At 50.8% G+C, this 18,782-nt stretch overlaps 2 protein-coding genes across 2 annotated transcripts in view; both read right to left on the reverse strand.

The window, feature by feature from the left end:
- The window catches only part of LOC108924513 (F-box/WD repeat-containing protein 7), a 54,307-nt gene extending 41,324 nt beyond the window's left edge, over window positions 1-12,983 (reverse strand). Inside the window, exon 1 of the mRNA XM_029258933.1 lies at window positions 12,555-12,983. Within this exon, the coding sequence (XP_029114766.1) occupies window positions 12,555-12,782 (228 nt within the window). The 5' untranslated portion in view covers window positions 12,783-12,983. The remainder of the gene's footprint in view (window positions 1-12,554) is intronic.
- Window positions 12,984-13,190: 207 nt separating this feature from the next.
- The window catches only part of LOC114912451 (F-box/WD repeat-containing protein 7-like), a 58,461-nt gene continuing 52,869 nt past the window's right edge, over window positions 13,191-18,782 (reverse strand). Inside the window, exon 3 of the mRNA XM_029259289.1 lies at window positions 13,191-13,274. Coding sequence (XP_029115122.1) covers window positions 13,191-13,274 — 84 coding nt within the window. The remainder of the gene's footprint in view (window positions 13,275-18,782) is intronic.

Consider the following 18,782-nt stretch of genomic DNA (forward strand, 5'->3'; position numbering starts at 1 on the left):
GCAGTGTAGTAATATCTTGTCCAATATTACGATTGGGGCCGTTTATCTTGCAATAAAAAAAAACACATAAATAAGAGGGGGAAAAAAAAATTAAGTTGGCACAATGAGATACGGAACAAAGCCTTTTAATCAGGCCTCTGATACCACTTTCCTTCATTAAAATACCCGCCGGTGATTATTCTTCTTATCCGCCAGGGTGCTGTGCTTCGGGAGCTCGGTCCAAAGGGCACGGAACCGAGCGGGAGCCAGTCGGTTCAAACCCGAGGCAGCGGAATCACGGTAGCGGCACAGTAAAGCACCTGGAACCTGCAGTAAATATCCAGTGCAGAGCCTGAGGGCGCACTCGCCTAATGAAATAAAGATTGTAATGTAATGTTGTTATTCAGAATGTTTCCTTTCTATCGACTTTTCCGTGTAAATGAGGACACGGCGTGATGGAAACCAACTGGGTACAGCGAGGCAAACAAAGGGCTGCGTGACTTTACATACTGATGGTGGGATCTGAATGCAGGAAGTGGCGGCGGCGGCAGGGGAGGCTGCGGTTCGGTCAAGGAAGCGGACCACTCAACGCTTAAGAAGAAACGCTCAATGTGCAATGATGAACAAAGACAGAAAAAAGGCTTGGCATAAGTAATGGGGAGCTTGTGCTCAAGCTGTGTTTGTGTGTGTGTTTTGCGTCCAGCAGTAACCAGGTTCCAGATTTCATTAAAAAAAAAAAAAAAAACACATCTGGAAAGGTCTCTCCATCTACATATACTTAGCGCCTTCTCACAGTCGTGGAGCAGCTATGGGGCCTGTTGTCTCAAGACGCCCTGTCCTGAACGCAAGAGCCAGGGTTCGACCGGGATTCGACCCCAGTCCAACACAGCTGACCGAGGACGTTCCAACGCGCAAATGCGAAGCACGTCGCCATAGCCGGGTTCAAAATGTCCCTTAGAGACGGAACTCTGTCCCCTTGCTCTGAGGCGCTGCCCCTGCTCCTTTCGTACCTGAAAAGAGCTCATTCATGCTGGCAGCTCTGCTCCACAAAACGATGGCGGTGACTCAGTTGATGGGGCCATTTCTTCATTACGCCAGGCCTTTCATCTTCCATAAACTCATTTGTGCTTTTCATTACCCACTCAAAGGTTGTCTTGAAAACATGTCATTAATAACCTCGCTCTCCCGGACAGCGGGAGCATCGATACCGCAGCCTGTCGTTACGCAATCGCTCCAGCTGCACCCTGGGAGGGAGAGACCGGACTGACAGCCACTTGGATCCTCTGAGCTCTCTCGGGTGAAGGGTTCCTCGGGGAGAGACACAGCCGGGGTCACAGGTGTCTTTACACTCTTCCTCCAGTACAGACAGACTGCAGGGATGGGGAACAGGAGCCATGAGAGCATCTCCACGGACCTAACCAAAGGCCAAAGGTCAGGCACTGAAAGGTGATGGATGAGAGGAACAACAGAGCTGCTTCCACACAAAGCTGCCTGATGGGAGGTGAAAGGTGTCTTGGACATACCCGTTCAGACTCCTCCCCCATGGTCTCAAGGACCACCTTCTGCCTAAAGACCAGGCGTCAGCCCCCGCACCATCACGACAAGCAGAAGAGAAGATCAGCTGCCCTGCTGCGATCACTAAAGCCTCTCTCTGACTGCGTATCAACTGATGGCGGCACATAACCGCGATGTGCCATTTGGATTACAAACCCATAACCTGCAGGGGGTTAATCTCACTGGATGCCACAGCAAAAGTGAAACTGCCACAATGACAAGGTTGTCAAAAACAACCCATTAAATCATTCTATTTCAGTTATTCTCATTCACGTACTTAGCAGACGCTTCTCCAAAGTGACTGACAATGTTGAATGACTTAATTATTAATATAATATACTCACGTATCCAGTGAGATCGTTTTTACTAAAGCAATTCAGGATAGTTACCTTGACCAAGAGTGTCACAGCAGGAGGTTTTGCTTGAACCTGGGTTGCAGCTATAACCACTACACCACCTGCTGCCCATTCAGAGGCAGAAGCACTTGTTTCCTCATGCCACTGGCCCCTGTATGTGGTGTCGCACAGACGGAGGCTGACATAATGAATCAATTAATCTCTTGGGTGAACATCTAAAGACAGCAGCACAAGGATAAAACCTGACATGACGCATCAGGGTGAGAGAGAAACTGTAAAGGATATTTCCTCTATCGAAGCCCCTCCACCCACCCACTGATGCACAAACCAGCCATTCGAACCACAGCAGAGGTGGCACAGGGATCCAGGCACAGCGATCCAGGCACAGCGTGGCTCATCTGTTGGCATGGGAACTGCTGGAAATTAAATTCAGTTGTGCGTCTGGTTTGAAAAAAAAAAAGAAAAAAAGAGCAGCTGGTTTCCCTGCATCGTCACTAAGCCGTGGGTAGGTGGCCTTACTGCAGCATTACCTCATTATTAGACAAGGCGGGTCAGAATTCTCCTGCATCGCTGTAAATTACCGCATCTGAACAGGTAAAATATACTTGTATGGGTAGAGCTGAATGTACAGGTTGATATTCAGTCCATTTCACTATTAAAACTCATGCACTTGAATTACCAATTCACAGTATGGCAAATGTAATTACAACGTCATTAGTTATGAGAGCTACTCTTCAAAAAATATGAGAAGCGGAATCTGGCAATCTGGCAGGTAGCAAATGCCTGTGATACATTTCACATTAATTATTTCTATTATTTTCAGCACGGAAATCAAAAGAAAGATAACTGCTACTTCTCTACCTGAATCTGTGTTTCATCATATCAAAACCCTAAAATGAGTCTAAGACAAACTGCAGACTCGATTGTTCTGAAAATTTCACATTGACTTTAATTAGGTGACAAATATGAATTTACACAACTTCAGCAAAGTGCAGAAGGTTCACATACTGACATTCCTTTTTAACTTGTCTGGAAAAGGATATAACAGCCATAAAAGACCCCTGTGATTCCCAAGTCATGGCTGTCGCCAGAATTATGTTGTCCTCTGTGGCCTGTTATTAAAATATCAGATCTTAAAGACTATTAATTAGTTACTTAGGCAATGCCCATCGGGTCACTTACAGTCACAGTGAGCGCGTCTCGATCCAGCAACCTTCATATTAAAAATCCATCATCTTAACCACTTTGCCACCTGCTCCCCCTCTAACCAGACTAATCAGACCTCCTTACCACATGCTGACCTTTGTGACCTTCAAACTGTGGCCGAGGTCATAGATACACACTCGAACAAGATACCGTTAGCTAAAAGACCCCATTTACATGAATTTACTGCAGTGGGCATATTATGATAAATGACTGAAGTCTTGGGAAGACAAGTGAAGGACAGCTGACCGCACAGTCCGCAGATTTCAACTTTGGCTATCAGCAGGACGCTTTTGGAATTGTGACGCTCTGAATCTTTAATCAAAACTCTACAATGACTCATGTATCCCATCCTCCTTTGCGGTAAAGACCAAAGAGGAAAGGAGAAGCCAGAACAGCACCCGGCAGCTGACACTGCAGGCTCATCGGAGCCTCTGATTCATCGGAGGTCCACGCCCTGCTCGGGAACACGCAGCACTCGGAACGTGCAGAGTCCCTCCTATTCCACCACTCGGCATGGAACGCGCTCCCTGGGCATGCTGGGACATCGCCGACCTACCAAGGCAGCTAATGCAACAACCAATCTTCTAGCACAGAGCAGATGTTGATGTGTAAAAGTACAAATTTTCAGACAGAAAGAACAACTCCAGCAGGAAAGAGCTCCGCATGATGTCCAGTAAATACACATCCCATGGTGCTTGTACCGTGTTTGTCGTTCCACAAAAAAGCGCTTGCACAAGTACGCCGATGTTCAAATGTGAATGAAGTCGAGGCTTCCAGCCCGTTGGGACTGGACTCTGCACCCGAACACCCGGCCGATGCTCCGAGGCGAGGTGGAGTTCTGGAGAACCAGGACGAGTTGCCGACGAAAGACACTTGTCTATGGGGACACGGAGGGACCATACAGGACTTGAGGGACACGACATATAGTTTCCGTGACGTAAGGATAGGCACCTCTTAAGCCAATCAAGGAGCGGGATGCACAGCTGGGGAGAGTCAGCAGGTCGGACCAGGGTAGGGGACATTACTGGAAGCGATCCACGTGCCCCGCAGGCCCAGGCAGTGAGAGGAAACTATTAATAGGCAGCCGAGTGTCCAGGCAACACCGGTGTGCTCAAGTCCTTATAGAAAACAAATAACTCTTCTGGATGGCTCAGCACACTGGCTCTGGGTATAATAAAACATGCGGATCCAAGATACAAGTCGCAGAGGACATGGTGGGGGAGGGGAATCAGAGGATGTGGCCCACCGGAGAGAGTTTTCATTAGAAAAAGTGCTCCGCTAAAACGTAAAGCACGGTGTTAATACTGCAGGGCGGAGTGCCATGCTACCAGGACGTACGTGGGGCGTGCATCGAGACGTGCGCTGCCCAAGCAGGCCTCAGCCCTGCCGCTTTATTAATAGGCTGGGGGGGTGCATGGTGAGCTGCATTCCTCTACAAGCTGATGAGATCAAGTCAGCCTGAGTGGGGGGGCCTTCTGCTGACTCCATTCCTCTGCAAGATCACCTGTCCTGGCCTTACAGAGGAGAGCAGCAGCTGGATACATCCTTAGGGCCTTGCGTCTAAGCAAACACTGAGAAGTCCCAGGTTTAAGAGTAATAGGTACCAGAAGGGCATGAGGCCATCACTTGGAAAGACGCCGTAAGAGGGAAAAGTCAAAGGACAGATGGACAGAGGCAGACAGGAAGTGCTCGAAGTGCCAAGAGTGGCCCTTCCCCACCCTCCGGCAGCAGACCTAATGAAGAGCTATTCATCCAGATCCAAAGCGTGCGAGGAAATGCTGAGCGGCCGCTGGGCTTAACAGCCTTTCAACTCCGAGTTTGTGTGGGAAGAGCGTTAGAGCCGAGAGGCCTCGGGGAACCTGCTCACCTGCGCCATGGGACGCGAGAAACTGGACTCCTCCCTCTCAGAGGTAGCAATGGACCACAGACTCCCCCAGTCAATGTGCGTACATGAGGAGCAACCCCACAGTCCCTACCAAAACAGATCAGGACAGTGAGCTGTGACTTAACACATCATCACGGTTCACCACATGTCTCTGAAAAAGTTTACTGCTAGATGACCGCACTTGGTTGACGGTTTGGAACCCACAGCCGAGTGCGGTGCTTTAACTGGACTTATTTTACCCCCGGAGATGGCCATGTGGAGCTCTAGCAAAGCATCATGCAGCAAATGAGGCAGTTTCCCCATTGGGCTGCTTGCAGGGTGGGTCTTGGGAAGGTGGGCGAGATGCTTTGGGGGTTGGGGTTCCAGGCCCTTTATAGGAGGGAGCCATGATTGGGCAGAGCAAAGGATTCCCAGATATCCACTCACCCCCCCCCAAACACTCTTCTCTCGCTCTCACACATACACATGCTAATGTTACCCTGAAGAGCCTTTCCAGATCATCACTCTAAAATACAGACACAGTAGGTTAACACTCCTTTTTGGAGGTAAGCTTGTTCAAGAGCACACCCTCAGCCCTGCGCAAGTACCAGGAGACTGCACCAGCACAGGTGGTGAAGGATTGTGTGCCTACACATCTAACAGAGAAAATCCCCAGGAATTAAAGAGCTAATGCTAGATAAAAGCATTCCCCAATAAAGCATAAACATCTCATTCCTTTAACACACATTACACCACAGTAACAGATGAGAAGGAGATGTGGAAAACAGAGTGCGAGTGTAGATTTATGGAAGAGAAGCCATTAAAACTGAGGGCACAAAAAGAGGTTCTGGGGCCCTGTTCTCGCTGGGCCTCCCGCTAGCTGCTAACACACAGCGCTGTAACTGTGCCCGGCCAGCCGCTCCTCCGGATCCCATGACCGCTGCAATTCCTTGCATGAGAAGCACGAACCTGCCGTGATAGAGGGGGGCCTCTGACGGACCCCTCGCAGCGCCAACAGGACCACACACGGAGAGGACTCTGGTTTTATGTACAGATTAAACAAACGGGACAGAGAGGGCATCTATTACAGCCCGGCATTCGAGGCTGTTCCCCGGCCAGTGGCGACCGAATTACCGCTGACTGCAAGCAGCTTGAGGCAGGAGGGAAGTTCTGGACCACACGTAATGTACAACGGCTCGGGTTTCCACGCTGGAGCGCGGAAAGGAACAGGGCTGTTAGATGGGGTCGGGAGCCTTTGGGGTAACTACCCAAATAAAAACACTCGACCACTAAAGACCATGTGAGGATACGACCCAAACAAAGACAGTCATCTCTACGTTAGGACCCATCCCTTTCTTGGTGGTTTAGGACTGCTCCGAAACGGGCGGGCCAGTTACTGAGAAACCAGGGTTTGACAAATAAAGCCTGGCTTTCAGTGTTCATGGGCCAGCAGTGGAACATCGCAGGCAGGGCTAGAGGCTAATGGCCTTAATCCTAATCCTATTGCTCGATCGGGGCTGGGGTGAGCAGAATGGGCCGGACCAAAGTGTTGAGAAGTCGTATTCACCCAGCTGGAGGTTGAGGGAAACAAAAAAGGAGCATTCCACTCTGGGTGCTAGAGCTCTTCTGGAAAAGACCAGCTCTACGGGCATCTGAGATGTGTCTCCACACACCGGCTAGGCAGTGCACAAAGACCGGGGCTAAACACACCTCCGAGGGAAGGCAGCAACTTCCCTCCACAGTTGATGTGCACTTTTATTGCGGGGTGGGGGCTGGGCTCCTTTATTAAGTCTTAAGAGCCGTTCACTCAGGCAAGTCAAAATACACAGCCACCTATCACCCCACAACTTTTCAAAGGCAAACTGAATGGGGGGGAGTTGATTTAGGGCACAGACACAAAGCAGGTGAATTAGAGCTTCTGTCTCGGGTCGTCAGTTGCTGAAGCGTGGCCTCTTTGCTCGGGCGGCCCGTCGCTGCCCGGGAACGAGGCGGCTGAGAATAGACCGGGGTGGATGCCTTCGCCATGTTATTTGGAGCCCAAGGGCAACAGGACCCCACGGGGCCCGGGAACACAGCCATGGGGTTCAAGAGGGTTGGAGTGGGGTGGGGGGTGGGCAGCGTGAGCCACGGGAACCTTTCGGGTCAGGTCACCGAGCATCGTGGGGGCCCTCGATAGGACAGGCCACCACTCCTCGCAATCAAACGCCATGCGTGGCTTACTCTGGGGGTTTCTTGTTCTCCCGGCCCGTGGTCACGTGAAGTAAACTAGTAAAACACACTATGAGGAGAAATCAGCAAGAAACTCCAAACGAGTAGAGAGAAACAAAGTTTGAACTTCTAACGTGTGTCTTTTTTGTTGCCTTACAGCAAATAAGCAGCCGAGGGCACCGGAAGAGCAGGCCTGGAAACGGGGGATTCTACCCTTAACACCCACAATCCAGGGGTTTACAGCGTATTGCACCTCTCAAGAGCCTCTCAGAAATTGGTTCACACGCTTTGTGGGTTTTACCTCGTCAGCTTTCTCCATGCCACAACCCCCCAGCCCAGGCGATGCTGATGTTTCAGTCCGCTGGCTAAATAAGGGCCTGGAGGGCTGATAGGGAAGGAGAACGGTGTTCCGTTTCAAGAGTTCATCAGACTGTGATGATTACGCGGGGCTTTGTACTACAACAAACAGCTTATGTACGCTGAAGGTCTAAGAGACTGTAACACACGACAGATTCGGGAAGGTAAAGACAAAAAAAAAAAAAAAAAAAATCTTGATGGGAAAACTTTGAACCGGTTCTTTCTGAGAGATCGGTCTTCAGCAGAGAACAAACATTCAATTTCCCGTTACGGGTACCATCAGCCACCTTCCACAATTACCCGTCGTCTCAAGAAGAACGCTACCACGTAAATCTAAGATGTCAGACTGGTGCCCTGGGCAGCATCCAACCTGGTTCAGACAGGGTGTTGCCTTGGGAACACAACTTGTGTAACCTCATGACTTCTCTTCCGTTTACACACAGAGGCAGCATAACCCAATTGGCTGCATTTACAGAACGTCAAGAAGAATAAGAAGCAGAGGAGCCCTGAAGGTCAGCGGCGAGGGCGCCGGGGATTATGGAATCAAAACGCTCTCTATTTAGGAGGCGGTACTCGACAACATCGAGGGTGACAAAATGGCCAGGTGAAAGGGAGCATTTGCAGTAAAAATAGGATGCTCCCTTTTATCCAAACCTCCTGGAAACCGAGGAGAGGTGTAAGGTGAGAAGTTGTTTTTGAAATGCGATCGATGCAGACACATGACCATGAGCTGCGAACACCCCTGCCCACCTGCCCCTATGGCTCCATAGGCCAGAACTGTCCAGCAACACTGTGCGAACGCTCTCTGAACATCCTACCCCCTCCACAGTCTCGAAGTGCACGGCTCTCCTACCGACTTCACATGTTCCGCAGTCATGTGCTAACCGCAACATGGCAACAACTCGGGCACCTTTGCGCAAGGTCTGCCTGTATCAACATGCTCTTCAAGAACACAACTGCGGCGCGGTGCAATGTTTTTGGTGACTGCCCCAAGTTGGCCAAGGAACCATGGGAAAGTAAGGAATCCGCCGATAGCCTCGAAGCACAGACGGGGACCACTCCCAGCTGCTAAGGGCTGGTCCAGATCGCTTTACTCGAAGGTATGTCCTGAGGGGGAAAGAGGGTGAGAAGACAGGAACCCAAGAGGAGCCCCGCTAATGCCCCACCTTGCAGCTAACCCTTCCTGATAACCATCTCCACAGCAGCTGGGCGAGCACCAGAGCCTGGGAAACGGTGCGACTCTTCTCAGACATGTTTTAATTGGAAACCCTATCCAGGTCCTCGCTATTTATATCGGGGCACGGGGCATACCTCCGAGGTAGGCTTTCAGCAGATTGAAGCTTTGAGACATTTTTGAGATCGCAATGGATTCTTTCTGCGCTTAACACGCGTAGGCCATGCCCTTCAGGATGAAACGTAACACAATATAACACACGCAAAGCAATGTGAAAATGAACACAAATAAGAATTACGCCGGAAACGCAACTATAAAAGCAACGCAGTGCCAGGGCAGCTCGAGTCATAAGAATTAATATCCGCTGAGAGTGCTTTTTCAAACCCTTCAACAGAAGAAATGGCAGAAAACGCCTCAAACGCATTTTGGACATTGAAAAATGCACCTGGAGAGCTAGATGGAATGATGTGTAGTTCCACGGAGAAACTTTTGCAATTTCACGGAGAGAGTCCGGCCATTGTTGAGAACGTGGGAGGATACTGAGCAGTCAGCAGCTGCTGGAGCTCCTATCTATAGGGCGTTGGAGCACCGTTTTTACCGGTTTCTTGCTGTGGCTTTGCAGTTGACCTTCCGGCCTTGCGTGACCCTGGATGTTAACTTTCCCGACACACCATTTCTGGTTTTGTATGAAGTGCCAACACGGAGAGACGATTTAAGACTAATGTGACCGATGTCACCGACACTGGAGGGCTTACCCTTAAGTATTAGACTCATTGGTCATAAGGGGCCACCTGGACGCATGCAGACGTCTTTGCAGTCGACTGGCTCTAATAACACCATGGTGAAGAGTTTCCCAGCAGGACTGCGTCACTGGTGGAAATCCACACGGATATGTCCTGCAGCAGACCAATGACAAGGCCAGCAGGTGGACACACGAGAGGTCAGATTTCCCCTTTGTTCTGTGTATTTTCCTATTCCAGCCCAACCCCAGCTCCTAAAAGCTGGAGGCAGGCTTTCTAAGAGAGGCTCTCAGGGCTCTCTCGACCTCAAATCCCACTATGGTCTCCACTGCCCTCCGGGCTATTCCTTCATCCCCTCCCAGTGTCGCCTGCATTCAGCTCCTCCCAGTGTCTCATTATGACAATTACTCTCTTAACAGCTTAACTACATACTTCCAAACCACAGAATTATCACATTCTGCGATTCGTTTCATTTCAGAGCTGCGTGAAAGAACTGTTCCAGGAAACGGAGACCGCCCTGACATGGCCCTCCACATTCTTCTCCAGGGTGGTGAATGTGACAGGTGCAGACTGGATAGGGCTCCAGCGCCACTATCTCTTCATCTGCTGCTTAATTTAAGTCCCACCGCACCACCGCCCTCACCTCAAGGTCTTGTCTCAGCCTTCTCTGGGTGTCACCATACATCGATTGCTTTAATTGCCCAACATGAAGGGGAGTCTTGAGGCGAGGGATTGGAACTCCCGTGTGAGAAGACAAAGTCTCAGATAGTTATAACCACACCCGTTGAGAACAATGAAGAACATCCCAGAACCTTTGCTGGTCCTTTACGAAGCCCCCCTGTGCTTTCACTTCTCATGGATCTATCTTACTGGGAGAAGACCTGAATATCAGACAAATCGCAACAAGAGGAGAACCTCAAGGTGGACTGTGTGAAGGAACCTGCTCCTTGACCATTTTAAACGTGTCTGAGGTGTGACTCCAAGAGACACTGGCCCAGTGCTCCACATGTGGGTCCCCGCTGTGCCACCAGGCTTTCCTTCCCAACCTCTGTAAGTGACATAAACATCTAGCGTGAAAAAGAACACTCCAGGGCTGAGACAGCAGCTGACAGGAGTCCAGCAGCCCCTCGACACTTCAAAATTTCGCCTGCTTCACTTCACCACCAACGTATCCATTTAATGTGTTTCAGCAATATAGCCTACAATGGCTGGCTATAAATAACAGTTTCAACAATTAATCATCTGAAGTTTTGGTGGTCGGAAAGGGAACAAGCAAAGCAGAAACTGATTTACTGAACTTCCCAAAGTCTTACAGCATATGAGAGAATAAATTAATAAATCACTTCTGCACAACACAAAGAACTTTGCCAAGGGTATAAGAACCATGGCCCTGGCCTTTTCCGTGTGCCTGAGCCCAACGAGCTCTAATAGACGGAGACTCCTCACGTCAAAAGTGCAGGGGGCATGAAAGCCGCAGCAGGTCCGGCTCCTTAGCGAGGGAATGGCTATAAAAAGGACCAGTGGCCCTAATGAAACGCACCCACGACTCGGCCCCAGACGGAGGGAGCTCGCATCCATTAAGGGAGTTTCACGAACACGGAACTCCAGCATAGAGCGACGAGACACTAAATATAAAGCATGCGCCCGGAGGCTATGCGGTGACAATTAATGCCATTTTCTCAGGAAGGAAAAACAGCTTTCCATCCTGCTCCCCCCCCCCACCATGCGGCACGTGACCAGGCGAACCGATTAGCCCTTTACCCTCCCGACTCCCTGTTTTCCACACCATTACATGCCTTAATTTAGGTTCACACATAAGCTAGCTGTGCCCCGGTTGACAATGTGCGATATTCCGAAGGGTCCTACAACAATCCGGATGCTCACTGATGCAAGCGTTGTGGGCGTCCCTTAAGATGCCCGATTTCGGCACCAACCGCAGTCTCGTGAGCTCTGAGCAACTGCGCCTGAATCAATATCGATATGTTTTGAGCCACGCCTCGCATTTGTACTATAAATAGGCATGTCACAGCCAGTCTTTTTAAGGGCAATTTTGGGGGTCTCTGAGGCCGATTGGGAGGGGCTCGGCACACAGACTTCAGGGTAACGAGCCCATGCGGGGGGGCTGTTCGTGGCAGGGCAGGCCACAGGGCTCTAGGCTGAGCCTAGGGGAGCTGCACACATACAGCACCGCTGATGGCACAAAGTCAAAATCTAACCTAACTGTACCACTAAGCCACTGCAGAAGGGATCGTTGCTACGGTTCGGAAAACTCCAAAAGCTCCCGGAAGCAAACTGTAAAACCCCAGTAACGTTCACCTCTGCTAGTGTTTGACACCATTTAACACGACAGTGGCAATTTAAAATAATTGCCAAATATAACCCATAACACGGGGTACATTATCTTAATATATTTTTAGAAGTTGGTATATTTCTTTTCACAGTCAGAGCCCCACACTTCACTAGGAAGGGAATGTAGATCGTGCGCAAGGAACACGGTTCAGTGCAAAGCACCTTCACTTCCAGCGTTTCAGAAACACAGACTTACACTCATCTGCAATAAAGAGCTCGCAAAGAGCAGAGCGCAACTCAGGAGCTCGTCAAGGACAACATCCCTCTCCCTCCCATTGTCTAATGTGACTCTCTCTAACACAAGGCGAGCCCCCCCAGGCGTTCCAGCCCCCGGGGAGATAACACCAGGCTGGCTACGGGCGTGTGGACAAAGGGAAGGTGAAACCGAGGTGTAACTCGCAGTGCAGCACGCTAGGCACTTCTGCTGGTTTCGACAACATGCGTCACTCGAGGTCACCGCTATTTCAGAGCCGGCCCCGTTGGCCACGCATGGCGCTGAGAGCAAGATGAAGCCTGAACCCCTCTGCGGCGCTCCACAACAAAAAGAATGGCCCCGAGAGGAAGTGACAAACCAGCGCAGAGGGAGAAGCTCCTATGGAATCTCAGCCGCTTCAGTTAAGAGTGTCACAGCTTTGAAGAGGAGCCACACGCTCTCGGCAGTTCACCTGTAACACTGTGAACCGGGAGATGGCAACGCGCGACAGGGAAAGGAACAGGAACGAAGTGTGCGAGTGGTGGCGTGGAAGCGGCTCCTAGGGGGCACTCACCCTGCGGCGGCAGAAGGGCAGCCCCTGGGCGATGATGTTAATGCTGAAGATCTTGAGCACTTTGTGCTGGGGCAGGGGCTCCTTGCCTGCCTCCGCAAGCTCCGCCAGTTCCAGGCCGGGGACCACCGGGGCCATCTCCAGGAGGGCAGGGGCGGCCGTGGTGGCTTTGGGGCTCTTTCTCCGAGGGCCGGCCGTGGCGAAGCCGGGAATGGGGCAATGCCGAAGCATCGCCGCTCTGGCCTAGTGGGACATGCCCTGGTGGAAGAGCGAGGGGCAGGGCAGGGCAGGGCACAAGGCTGGCGGCTACTGCTGCTGCTGCTCTTCCTAGCGGTGGTCGTCTGCTGCAGACCCTCCTCACACCGTGCGTCCAAGCACCGCGAGTGCAGCCTCCAGCTGCTCACGGCCCTTTTAAAGCAGGCCCGGAAAGCGACATCACGTGTCGAAGCGGCTACTCAGAGCAGCTGGTAGTGTGACTGTGGCTGGCCGGGACTGCTCCCCCCGCAGGAATGCTCCCGCCTGCCAGTTCGAGCGAGTATGGAATGTGTCCACCCAGTGCCAACAATGACACCAACACTCTCTCCCCCAACTCTCCGTAGTCCTCCCACCTGGGTCCTGTAAGGTCGTTCGTCACAACCCCTATAAAGTCCCCCTGGACTTGGACAGCGACGCCTCGGTCAGGTCCTGGCACCATTGGTCACCTTGACTTTGCCATCCTAATGCCTGCAGAGGTATTTAAGGACGGAGCAGCTCAATCGGGGACAGGTGTAAGAATGCAGCACACGGAGTCTTCAGCCGGGCACTCTTTCGCTGTGTCTCTTAGGGTGTGTATATGCATGCGGGTCTGTGCGTCTCCATGTGCTTCCCTTCCCCTGGGATTGTACCTTGTTTGTGTACTCAATGCTGACTACGAATAGTCTTAATATAGTCCCACCCTATGGCGACAGGAAATGAGGGCTCCGCTATGGCAGGTGTGTGTCAGATACCTCCTGTCCTGCAAGGAAATATATAGCACACACCCAGCTTGCGGATGCCGAATGCAAAATCCATACAAAACTATTTTGTGCAACTATAAATAAAACTACTGTGGTGTACTGAGGAAATTTGCATGAATCTCTTTTCTAAGCCCTGCATCTGACCGGCCAACGAGAATTACTTATTAAATTAACTATATGGAAGATTAATGTTCGTGTCATTTCTTTGTTCAAATGAATTTCGGAATTGGCAGAGCACGAGTCCAAACGAATATGCTCATGCACCCAAAGGCCATCCCAAGAGAATGGTCAGTTGATGGCAGACTGGCGGGGGGAGTGGCAGGGGTTGGCACAACAGAAGCGGAACTTACAGGCTGTGTCCCCCCCCCCTCTCCATCAAGCAATTTCAATTCACTCCCACTTCCTCGCCCTCCCGTACCGCCCTGGACACGTCCCTCAGTCACTCTCCACCGCCTCCGTATCTCGGCGTTTACTCGCTCCACCCGAGCAGTGCGATAAAGCCAGGCAGACCGGGGGCCATTACGCGACCCGTGAAGGCTGAACAGTTGTATAGCTGCAACGAGAGTACAAGCGTCAGCTGACAACGGTCTCTGCAGACAGATGGAAGAATCCTGCATTGTGACCGTTCATTACACTTTAAAATCCTAAACGACTGACTTCACGCCACGTTGCTCTCCCCTCTACTAATGTCCGAGGCAGACGTGTCAAGCTGAACCGGTAGGGAACCGGCTGTTCCAACCCTGCCTAGAAAGCAGCAAGGGCGACGAGGGTACTGACGCAACCTGGCAACTGCTATACGTTTCCTTAAACGGTCTGATGAGGGGAGACAACTCATTTGGATGATCATTTTGAATTCTGTCTCACCTTTGCGGCTAGAAGAGGCTCAACATCCAAGAGCGATGGTTGATACGCTGGTTGTGAGGGACTCATGTAAACACTTTGGCTCATTTCAGCACAGCTAACGACCAGAAGCAAGACACCGATTATAAACCAGCCACGAGAAAAGCACAGATGTAGCCCAAAGCGTTGCTTTTATTGGAAACGTCCCAATAAACCCAGCTCACTGTACAACCGGGGCGGGGGGGGGGTGGCATGGGGACGGAGACACGCTAAGATCAGAATGTGAAGGTATGTACCACACGTGCACCACCCAACACTGCCTGTGAACATGATCAGACCAAGATAATTGGTTGGAATGCTGACAATGCAGAGAAATTTAACCTTGAGTCCGGAGGAATGCCATGCAAAGCCTCCAGTTTGAAGGAATCTCTCGTCCTGAATGCCAGAGGGTTTCTCTCTCAACTGGGAGCCCCGCGAGCTCTTATGGTCTGGGCTCTGAAGTGCTTGAGAAGGTGTGGCGATCCGTGTTGGGAGCTCCTCATTTTCAGGCTTTGAGAAGCAGGTTGCCAAAGCACGACGACCAGCAAAAGTGCTCGTCGCTGGCAGACAGCTCAACTCATAAACAGCCAACTTTTCCTCCCTCTCACACTAAAGATCTGGACCAGATGCTGGATCTCCCAAGAATAAACTCCTCTAGGCAGAAGCTCAGAGGCCAGCTGGCTTAGCTCTCACTACTGGGTAGCTACTAGAAGGAAAAAAAGGAGGGGGGTGAGTCAACACCTGGAGGAGTCCCAAGAAACAAGCGCAAGTCAAGGGCTTACCAACATCTCCCTAAATGCTCAAGAGCAATCTCAAATGGGGGATTAAGGCTTCATCCCAAAAGTGCACACTGCGATTAAAAAATTAATCCATCCAAGGGGAAACAACTGAACAGTCGCGTATCGGAGGAACAAGGCAGATGGCAACCCTGCTACTCCGTAGCCATGGCAACATCGACCGACACACCCCTTCACATCCGACACCCCAGATCGCTCTCGAGACAGGGCTGGCAGCATGAAGAGCATCTTGGTGGGGTATGATGATCGACCGACTCAGCGGCTGCCAAGCACCGGACCGCACAGGTAAACCCATAGCACACCAGCGGCCACACCCCGCAGGAGCAATCCTCGGACAACAACACCCGAGCCCATACACTGCTTACCTCCTCATGGGAAAAACAACCCTTTCATGTTTTCCCGAGAACACAGTGTGCCGAACAGCGGCCTGCGTGTTCCTGACAGACGAGCGATGTGCCATGTTAATGAAACGACAGCCTGTGCCTGCATTTGTGTGGGCTGCCTTTGGTATACTGCTGGCTGCTCCACGTAAACAGGGCCCACGGTCCACACTCGGCTACAGAGTGAGAAGCGGTTGCACAAGACCACCACCTGTAGGGTTCTGCAACAACAACATCTGCGCAACTTCGCACTCACTGGATCAGATGAGTGCTCTCTGTACACATACCAAATATACATAGCGCACAACTCCATTCTTTTTCTCCGAAACATTCAGCTTCCATTTATTCATTTATCTGATGCTGCTCTCCAAAGTGACTTACAATGTTAACGTACCTACAATTATTTACCCATTTATACAGCTGGGTAATTTTTTTTCTTCTTACTGGAGCAGTTTAGGGTAAATACCTTGCTCAAGGGTACTAAACTGAACCTCTGACCTTTGGGTCCAAAGGCAGTAGCTCTTACCACTACACTATTGGCTACCAGCTTAAAGAATCAGTTCTCATGACATCCTAACCAAAGAGCCAAGTCAACTGTGTATGTGATGTATGTCTTTAATACAATATAGTTTAGTTCTGTTTAATTATTGATTTCAAGAACCTTTGTTCACAGAGTCAGGAACAAAACCCAGAGAACCAATCCATTATTCACGGTCCGAGAGACAAGTCCAATGGGCTGCGCAGGTAACACGCGCTCTCTCATGCCCCACCCTGGTGATGTTGGATTGGCAAGTCGAGCTCCTGCCCACCTGTCCACGAGTGGCTCCCTCCCTTCCAGCACAGGTATCGGAAGGTGGGTGCCAAGGCCAAGCTCTGTCCGCAGGTTCCATATTTACGTGACATCAGCATCAGCAACGCAAACCCTGCAATGAAGCCTTAGAAGGAGCCCATGAACCTGCACTGACAGGAAAGTATAAACCAGCAGTGTACAGGACAGCGCAGAAAACACTTTGTTTCCTGGTAAACATCACAGGTGGCAACATCCCAGCTCAGCAGCTTCAACAATAGAGGGGTCCAGATACCGATCCTAAAGCATGACGAAGCCCAAAATCATCGTAGACACACAGCAATTTGTAACCAAAAAAAAAAAAAAAAAAAAAAAGACCAAGCGGAATGCTTAACAGCAGGGGGTCTATCAGTGCTCAAATAAAAACTGAAAAACACACATATCAGGGAAAAATTCACAAACAAGTCTGTGTGGATTTGAAGATCGGCATCTGCGCCACTTCACAGCAGGAAACCCTAGAGACAGGCCAGATGTGAGAAGGTCGCTGGTGGAGAAGGAGCCGAAAGCAGCAGAAATGAGGGGACAGCAAGTGTGTGTGTGTGTGTGTGTGTGTGTGTGTGTGTGTGTGTGTGTGTGTGTGTTCGCTCCAGTTTCGGTAATCATCAGGCAGCAATTAAAGGGAATGTCTAACAGTTAAATATACTGTAAATGTCCTGCTGAAGATTAACCTTCACGGCAGTAAATGTTACCACTGACAGCATCTATCTGGAGCCTCGGCAACTTCACCTCCATGGCAACTGGCGCTGAGACGTTGGAGGAAGTAGTCAGGACAACCGTGCTCCACAGCTGGACTCACTCCCAGACCCCTACCTGCTGCCCACGTTCCCACCCCCCATCACAAACAGGAAGTTGCAGGGCAGATGAGAGCAGGATAAGGCAGCTGGCTGAGCCTCAGGACAGATGGGAAACAGCAGAATTCATTAATGAACAGGAGAGCAGCGATGAGCAGCTGGCGCCCTCTAGTGAGTGCTCATGGGGGAGTTTCCATGGCGATGAGAAAACACCTTCAAACAAAGTGAACGCTTTGGATGTGTGGCATAAAAAGCAAGAGAACCTGGAGAGGTTTTTGACCCCAGCAGATGTTAACTCTTGGGGGAAGTAAGAAGCTGCGGGATGGGAAGTGCACACACTGCTCACACTCTGCTTACGCACCGCCGTTGTCAATACAGACGACGCTGTCAGACCCCAGGGCAGAACTGCCAAACCGGTGAAGTCGGGTTCCAGCTCCGACGCAATTCATGCCCAGCCCCTGGAGAAATCATGTCCACAACAGCGGTAGGCTTCCCCCATCACCAGGGAACCCCCATCGTGACTTCACTCCCCAGTTAGCCGGGCTTCTTTGTGACGAGTCCCTTTTTAACGAGGCACTGGGACTGGGACATTGGGCCGATGGCAGGGGATGATGGGCAGTGAATGTCGTCCAACAGGCTGCTGCTCCGCATTCACAAAAGGGCAACATAACAGTGATCATTCACTGTGACACACAGCGAGAGCTGGGAAGGAAGCACGCACGCACGCGCACACACACAAGTTTAAACAGCCGTATTCATAAACATCTAATTTAATGAGCAGTGTATTTCCCTGGTGAATGACTCACTTCAGTGCTGATTCTATGCATATGATCCACAATCAAAAATCAGTGAAACTATAAAGTAGACTATTTAAGGGCTGGATTGTTTACTGATACTGCTGAGTGTTTTACTGGGTAATATAAGTTTAAGTGCCTGGAATTGCTGTACCCCCACTAAGAACCACCACAGGTGCTCGGTTTCAGCAATGCGACACGCAGCAGCATTACAGACAAGCTACCTGGGCAACAGGTGACGGGATCGAGAAGAGCGGTCCTGCAGGGGTCCTGCCACCCCCACTTGTTGCCTAGCAACTCCAACCATTCCTTACGCCAAGAGAAGGAGAAATTTGGCCGGAACCATTGTCCCCGAGCGCTTGCCCAGCACCCACGAAGCCGCTACAGGGCTCTCCCATACACCACACCACTTAGTGCCAGGAAACATCGCCATAGCAACGCCATGGCACGTACTCCCTGCCCACCAACCTCGGCACCGCAGGCCCGCTGAGCAAGTCCCATTCGTTAGAGCAGCCACTTGGAGGAAACCGGCAGCAAAGTTATTATCATTTATCCTAATGAGGTGACTGCTCCGCTCAGAATTAGTGTGCTCACAAAACAAGCTCATAAATAAATCAGTCTATTTCCTCCCCTGCCATCAAAAACTCTCTGTGCTCCAGAACATTAGTGCTACGCAGCTCGGAGTCTAAAGGCACGTAAGCATCTCAGCAAAGCCTGAGAGACCAGCACGGTGCCCGGAATCAATATT

Source organism: Scleropages formosus, chromosome 16 (genome assembly GCF_900964775.1).
Source record: "Scleropages formosus chromosome 16, fSclFor1.1, whole genome shotgun sequence".
Lineage (NCBI taxonomy): Eukaryota > Metazoa > Chordata > Actinopteri > Osteoglossiformes > Osteoglossidae > Scleropages > Scleropages formosus.